Source organism: Rutidosis leptorrhynchoides, chromosome 11 (assembly GCF_046630445.1).
Source record: "Rutidosis leptorrhynchoides isolate AG116_Rl617_1_P2 chromosome 11, CSIRO_AGI_Rlap_v1, whole genome shotgun sequence".
NCBI lineage: Eukaryota > Viridiplantae > Streptophyta > Magnoliopsida > Asterales > Asteraceae > Rutidosis > Rutidosis leptorrhynchoides.
This window is the reverse complement of record NC_092343.1, coordinates 33034379-33042592: the sequence shown is the minus strand read 5'-3', so window position 1 is coordinate 33042592 and position 8214 is coordinate 33034379. Positions and strand designations below refer to the sequence as shown.

Below are 8214 nucleotides of genomic sequence, written 5' to 3'. Positions count from 1 at the left end.
GGATGTTGTGACTGCTTATCTATATGGATCATTTGATAGTAATATATATATATGTGTATATATATATATGAAGATACCTAAAGGGTTTAAGGTATCAGAAGCATCTAAAAACACAAGGAAATGTATTCCATTAAAGCACAAAGATTTTTATATGGGTTGATACAGTAGTATAACTGATTAAGTGATTACTTGATAAGAAAACGGGTATAAAAATAATCTTATTTGCACATGTGTTCTTATTAAGAAAACAATGTCCGGATATGTGATTGTAAACTGTTTATGTCGATGATCTTAACATCATAGGTACAAATAAAGAGATCCATGAAACCATTCAACTTCTAAAGAAAGAATTTGAAATGAAAGGTCTCGGAAAAACCAAGTATTGCCTTGGTTTGCAGATTGAGCATATGCCTAATGGTTTACTTGTACATCAAACAAACTATATCGAAAAGATTTTAAAACATTTTTTAAAGACAAAACCATTGGTTGATATATCACTCAATATTGACACTGATCTATTTTATCCCCGTGAAGATCATGAAGATCTTTACAGATCAAAAGTTACCATATCTTAGTGCAATTGGGGTTATTATGTATTTTATAAATTGTACAAGGCTTGACATTTCTTTGCAGTTAATTTGTTGACAAGGTTCAATTCAACCCCTACAAAAAGACATTGAAATGGGATCAAACCGATATTTTGATACCCTTGAGGAACTGCTAATTTAAAATTATTTTATTCTAACGCTTCGAAACAAGATTTGGTTGATTATGTATATGCAGGTCATTCAACAAATCCTCATAAAGATAAATCTCAAACTTGATATGTATTCCTAAATGGAGGTACCACAAAATCATGGCGTTCTTAAAACAAACACTTGTTGCAACATCATCAAATCATGACGAAGTGATTGCATTATATGAAACTACTCGAAAATGTTTTTGGACTAGAACGCGATAAAAGTCCAACAACTATCTATGAAGATAATGCAGCTTGCATAGCACAGATGAAAGAAGGGTATATCAAAAGTGACCGAACAAAACACATACCCCCTAGATTCTTCTCATACACTCAAGGTCTCATTAAGGACAACCAGATTGAAATGAGATATGTACAATCCAACAAAAACTCTGCCGATCTTTTCACCAAAGCACTCTCAACTGCTATTTTCAGAACACACGTTCACAATATTGGCATGAGGCTTGTTCAAAAGATGTAACAACTCAGCGATGTCTACTTGAGGGGGAGTCAACTCTATGCTGCACTCTTTTTCCCTTAGCTAAAGTTTTTTCCCACTGGGTTTTCTTTAGCAAGGTTTTTAACGAGGCAGTACTAGTTGCTCTCTAATAAAATTGTCATCCAAGGGGGAGTGTTATAATACATCAATTATTGAAGTAGAAGTCAAGAAATGGTGGCTAACAATTTTATATAATTCACAAAAGTCAAATATGTAACACTCTTTGTAGTATAAATATGCATCAATATGTACAAGATAAACACACCATTCTTATATACTTACAACAAGTATTATACTTCTTTCTCTCCATTATCATCTTTGTTCTTACACTTCATTATTAGTATTCTTAATCAAGAATCAAACCACTAAAGGTAGTTATAAGCCTACTGAATTATAACAAAATGGAAAATATAGGATGATAGTGATAGTGTGTGTATAAGTATCATTAAATATTTTATTGAGACCGTGTGTGCATAAGCAACTCTATAGCCCAAAATAACAAAAAGTCATACAATGCTTTAAACGGTAATGATAGTATGGTTGGGCCCGCTTTTCTGAACCGCATTGGTGAGAATGAGATGATTATCGTTGTATAAATCCATATATTTTCGTTAAAATTATTTTGTCTGTCCTCTTTTTAACAAAAGAAAACAAAATCAAGTTAAACCTACCGTACACACATAATTTATTTTTTATAATTTGACCATTTAAGCTGACATATAATATAGTTGATTATAATGTTGCACAAAATTATTTTTTTAAACAAAAGTCAATAATAATTGTTATGTAAAATCTATTTATATACGTTAACAACATCTAATAAGGCTATCGTTTTAAAAATTTAAAAGATTATGTAATTATAAATGTAAAAACTTTTAAACTACAATTATTTTATTAAAAAACACATTAAACATCTAAAAAAATTATGCTGAAAACTAAAATATAAAATAAAAACTATCACATGATGAATGGGAAATTAATGTCACATTAATTAAGTGACTTAAACGTTGTTGTATGTAATTGTCATTTTAGTTAATCACAGTATCAAACGATCAAAAATTAGTATTGTTTTAGTATATATGGGAAATAGTAACGTTTTCTGAATAGTTGGTATTTGAATACACTATTTTATTTGAGAAAACAGAAGTTGTTAAATAGATAAATGGATAAGGTTTCTTTTGATTGGAACACTTGAGGTCGAAGAGTATCTTTATTTAAATGTACGTAGACTAACGAGATATTTCGCAATCGCTTGAAAATGGATGGTATTAATAACGTCTAAAAGGTTTTTGTATAAGTTGAGCTAATACGTTGTAGCAATTTGTCTTGCTAAAATTTGACTTAAAAAATCTTACTAAAGAATGGGGTACGAGTGGCTTAATGGTTTGAGTTTAGTATCGAGTAAGTTAAGTGATTCAGTATTAGATTTGGAGTAAGAAGGGATTTACAAAATGGATTAGATAAATGAAATCGGAGAAAAAATGGGTTAACTTTAAGAAATACGCAAAATGTGTAATTGAACATGACTCAAAATTTTGAAAGTATTTACAATATTGAAAAACTTCAATAATAATCTATTCATATATATATATATATATATATATATATATATATATATATATATATATATATATATATATATATATATATATATATATATATATATTTTCCATAAATTGAATTGAATTTCTAATTAATTTATCAAACATTTTAATCTCACCATATAAATTTTGCATTGTTATACTCAAATGGTAGAGACGGGGGACGTGAGCAGTGGCGTAGCCACATAGAAGGTTATGGTGTCAATTGACACCACTCAAAGTTTGAGTTTTAATCAATTTTAGCTTTAAAGTTTGAGTTTTAATATCTAAATAAAGCAATTGACCCCATTATTTTCAAAAGGCAATTGACACCACTGACTGAAAAAGACAATTGACACCACTGACTGAAAATCCTGCATTCGCCACTGGACGTGAGTGCATGCCCTAAATAGATCAAAATGTAGTTGATTGATAATTTACAAATAAGCACAAATCTGATCCGAACGAATTAATATATTTAATTAGGCTCAAATATTTTTTTACCTATAAATTTTTAGCAATATTATCTTTTTATATGTATTATTAAATAAAACGTTGAACATTTATAACGCTTATTGCTTATTTTTATGTCTTGAACATCAAATTATAAATTGAGGAGAAGACTTTGAAAAACGTTGAAATTCAACTTCTAAATTTAAGCAAAAATCAGCTTCCAACAAGCACATTTGTTTGACGTTAAAGTGTCGTTAAAGCTTTGATAAGTAATTATTGAATGTTTATTAAGTCAATTATCATATTTTTAGATAGAAAATACTATGTAAATTAGCAAGATGTTTCGAAAACATAATAGAAAACTTTTTAAATATAAATAAAATAAAAATATTATTTTATCACCTACTTACACGTATTTGCATACGCCGTACTATTTTAACCCATACGGGTATAAAATCAACACAAGTACTTGAACCAATAACCCGCATTCATCACGCCTGTTTCAAAAGCAGAGCCTTTTTCCTCAAAACCAATTCATTTTCATTTTTACCGTTAACTTTTTCCGGCCAAACAACGTAATTTCCGGTCAACTGTTCAATTCCGGTTAAAAATAACATAATTATTACATCATATTAATAAACTATGTCAAGAACGTCAGCAACGACGTCGTATTGGTGCTACCGGTGCACACGTTTCATCAGATTACCATCACAAACCACCGTCGTATGTCCGTACTGCAACGGCGGTTTCATCGAAACTGTTGAATCCACCGAATCACCACCACCGCCGCCTTCATCCACTCGCCGATCAGATCTCCGGTCACACCGTCGCCGTCACAACGGCGACCGCTCACCGTTCAATCCGGTTGTCGTCCTTCGAGCCTCGACTGCTTCATCTGAAGATACCGACACCACCACCGCCGCTGCCGGAGGCGGATTTGAGCTTTACTACGACGACGGAGCTGGAACCGGATTACAACCGTTACCGGCGACGATGTCGGAGTTTTTAATGGGATCAGGTTTCGATCGATTACTTGATCAATTATCACAAATTGAAATAAATGGATTAAATAGGTCAGGTTTCAACAATCCTGCATCGAAATCAGCGATTGAATCGCTACCGTTGATTGAAATCACGGATGTACACGTCAGCACTGAATCTCATTGTGCTGTTTGTAAAGAAGCATTTGTGATTAGATCTGAAGCACGTGAGATGCCATGTAAGCATATATATCATTCCGATTGTATACTTCCATGGTTAGGGTTACGAAATTCATGTCCTGTTTGCCGTTACGAACTTGAAACAGATGTAACTAACTTACCTAACTTATCGAATCGAGATGAATCGAGTGTTGGATTGACGATATGGAGATTGCCAGGTGGCGGATTTGCGGTTGGGCGGTTTTCGGGTGAAAGGGAACTTCCGGTTGTGTATACTGAAATGGATGGTGGATTTGGTAACGGGTCGGGTACACCTAGGAGGATAATGTGGGAGAATAGGAGAAATGGTAGTGGTGGTGTTAATGGTGTGAGTGGGGTAAGGCGAGTTTTTCGAAATGTGGTTTCGTTTTTTGGGAGATTAAGGCCGAATTCGAGTGGTGATGGTGGATTGGTTACGAGAAACCGAAGTTTGTCTAGTTCGGTTTTTGGTAGGATGAGTAGTAGGAGAAGAAATAGGACTTGGATTTTGGATGAACAAAATGGTATGTCGAGATGGTGACGTTCTATTAAGGTCGAATTTAACGTTTAGAATTGGGAATGTAGGTTTCGACTTGCGAAAATAATTAAAGTGTAAATAAATTTGTGTTCGAGATTGATATTAACATCACAAATTGAGTTGATGAATGTGATAAAGGTCGTCTGAACGGGAAAAATCTTATTTGTCTACCCCGTTAACCTAGTTTACACCTCTAGTGAGATGAAAAGTTGCAGTGGTTGAGCCGCCAACTGGGCCGTCCGTTAGGTAAGCTCGATTTCCTCTAACGTGCACGTGCAGGTGTCGGGATTGCGGATATTTGAACATTTTGGAAAGAAACTAAATTAAGGAATTGGCTACTTGTTTTAGGAATCAAGAATCAAGAATACATATGTATGCGAGAGCCTATAGAACACATCATTGTTCAAGTAAGGTTGTCTTGATTATGTATGTATCATTGTTTGTAGATCTTGTAATTCGTTTTGTTAACTTGAATTGTGTTTATTAACTTGTGACACATAATTAGCTCAATTTTGTGATATGAAATGACTAAGTTTGTGCATTTTATTGAATTTGAACATTTTGGATAGAAACTAAAATTTGAAACCTTGATTATTTGCTTGCAATTGGTATTCATTTGCGAGAGGTTTTAGGTTCAAATTTCATCCTTTGGTCAGGGATAGGGTCGGAAACGGTAATACCTCATCTAGTTGTTCTTTTATCTGACAGTTAAATGTTGTGATAATTGAATTGGGTACACTGTTAATCGAGAGTAACAGATGGCCAACCATGGTGGTGGCATGGTAAGACCCTGGCCTTCCAATGTGGGGAGGTCAAGGGTTTGATTTCTGCCATTCACAAAGTTATTCTCCCCTTATGGCTACGGAGGTTCGCCTACAATGACTCCGGGCTATTCGCAAAGCGGGTAGTCGCCTGAGATTTGTCAATTCAAAAGTTGGATACCCAGGTTAATAAAAAAATAAAAAAATTAAGAGATGGCCAAAGAACTCATTGAATACTGATGCCATAAAGTGTGTACTAGTTGCAGAAATAAAGATTGTGACACTACCTGAAGTAGTAGGTGAACTTTGCCAGTGTTTTCTGCTCTCAAAGTAAAGGTTCTGTTTAAGCACTGATAGAATTAAAGCTAAAAAGTATCATTTACATGGGTTTAACAGAAGAATAAGGGTAGTTGGTTCACTATCATGAATTCTAAAGTACAGTTAGTTTATATACTAATGTTTTGTCATCTAAATGATTATTATTAGGAGTAATAAATTGTGGATACCAATCTTTGTTCACATCAAGTAAATGATAGAGTTTGTTGTCTGATTCATTTAGTATCTCTCATGTAGACTAGACAAAACACAGGTTGTGATGGTTATTAATAACACTATTTTAGCAAGATAAATGGAGAAGGTTAATGTGGTTTCGTTTAGTGAATTGCTTTCTAGGTGCGAGCTCCCACGTTTTCCCCCGTTTATATGTATACTCTGTTGAGGGCGTTTTCCTTTAGAAAACGATTTCGTTTCTATATAAGTTTTCGTTATTTTTGTCCAAAAAAATGGAGAAGGTTTGTGGAAAAACGATTATTTTTTTGCTCAAATGTATGTGTCCTAATCGAGTTATCGGTGATCATTTCTGACTCTTTTTCTTCAAATAGAGATTTGTGAGGATGCATGTATAGGCTCAAAGTTTGAATGTATGTTAGGGAAATTGATTAAAGAATAATACCATATTCAAGATAATGAATTAGGTATAGTGAGATGACAGTCAGTTTAATACAACACTTGACATATCAATACATTATCAACTTATTCAATCATCTCCTTTTTTTTCTCCTTTGACAATGTCTGTTTTTTTTACAATTTGATAGTTTGATACTCTGAGCTAAAGTTTGTGTAGATAAAGATTTAAAGAAAGCAACTTTTTTTTTAAGAAAATTAAAATTAAAGATAAATCAAAGCGACTTTGATTCAACTTTAGCTTTTGTTTGTGGTTGTGCTTTTAGATTCTTGTGTAACACTAAAAGTTCTGTCAACTTTTACGTGGACCATGTGTCTAGTAAAATGGCAATGTATATAAATATAAAAGCCAAGATAAGGACCAGCAAAGCTTGAATGGTCCATTTTGCTACACATAATACAGACTATTGGATATCAATGCTATTCTGAATCTCCCATGGTTTTCTGCTTCCCATAATTTTAACTTCTTATATCCATGTCCTATTTTTTATGAATATATTGTATGGGAAACTGGTCACAATGCTCTCATTTCGAAAACTGTTTAACAAAATGTCCTAGAAAATTCATAATTGCAAATATGTTCCCTGTCCATGCATCACACCATGCGTGATGCGTGCAAGTCCATGTTACCGGGATTTTCATCAAAACAACCTAATTTCTGGTGCAACACGCACCACGCACTAAGCACCACGCATTGTGTGTGGTGCGTGTTGGGAGCTATTCTTGCACCCGAACTTTGAATGGTCGTATATTTTGACTCGTAATAGTGATTTAGTCACCGTTTTTTAAATCGCGTTTTTCGAAATAATGCCTCGAAAACTTTCAATTTTTCTGTTTTTTGGTTTAGCTTTCAAACGCACTTTTGATCGTTGATAACTTGCCCTTTTTTGTACTTTTAGTGTACATTGGTGATAGATATAACAATTCACAAATTAGAATGTTTTATAGCAAGTTATCAGCAGTCAAAAGTGTGTTTAAAAGTTATAATTAAAAAAAAGAAAAAAGAAAAATTGAAGGTCTTTGTGGCTTTTTTTGAAAAAAATTGGAACAAACCGCCTACGACAGTTTGTCAACTGATAGATCTTGAAAAAAATACAAAATTTCAAAAAACGGTGCTAAATCAGAACTACGAGTCAATAAATACGGTCATTCAAAGTTCAGGGGCAACAAACATCTAGCACGGTGCGTGGTGTTTGGCGTGTGGTGGGTGTTTGCGAGGAAAAATGTATGTCTTGCGTCGATAACACGCATCACACACGGGCTTGCACGCATCATGCGTGATGTGTAATCAGATGACATTTTTTAAATTACGATATTTTAAAGGAATATTGTTTAACACTTTCGTAAATAGAGGCATTTTGACCAATTTCCCATATTTTATCTATTTCCAAGGTTTATATATCATGAAATACATATTAATGCTCCATACTGTCCAACCACAAAATCAGTCCCAACCCACCCAGCCCAAATAATTTATACACAGTACTACATAGGCTACTAATG

The 8214-nt window shown here is 33.5% G+C and overlaps 1 protein-coding gene across 1 annotated transcript; it reads left to right on the top strand.

Annotated features, from left to right (window-relative positions):
• Positions 1-3760: 3760 nt before the first annotated feature.
• LOC139876797 (E3 ubiquitin-protein ligase RDUF2-like) lies at positions 3761-5072 on the top strand. The gene has a single exon (XM_071864169.1). It carries the CDS (start codon positions 3914-3916, stop codon positions 4988-4990), a length of 1077 nt encoding a protein of 358 aa, XP_071720270.1. The 5' UTR covers positions 3761-3913; the 3' UTR covers positions 4991-5072.
• The last annotated feature ends 3142 nt before the right edge of the window (positions 5073-8214 follow it).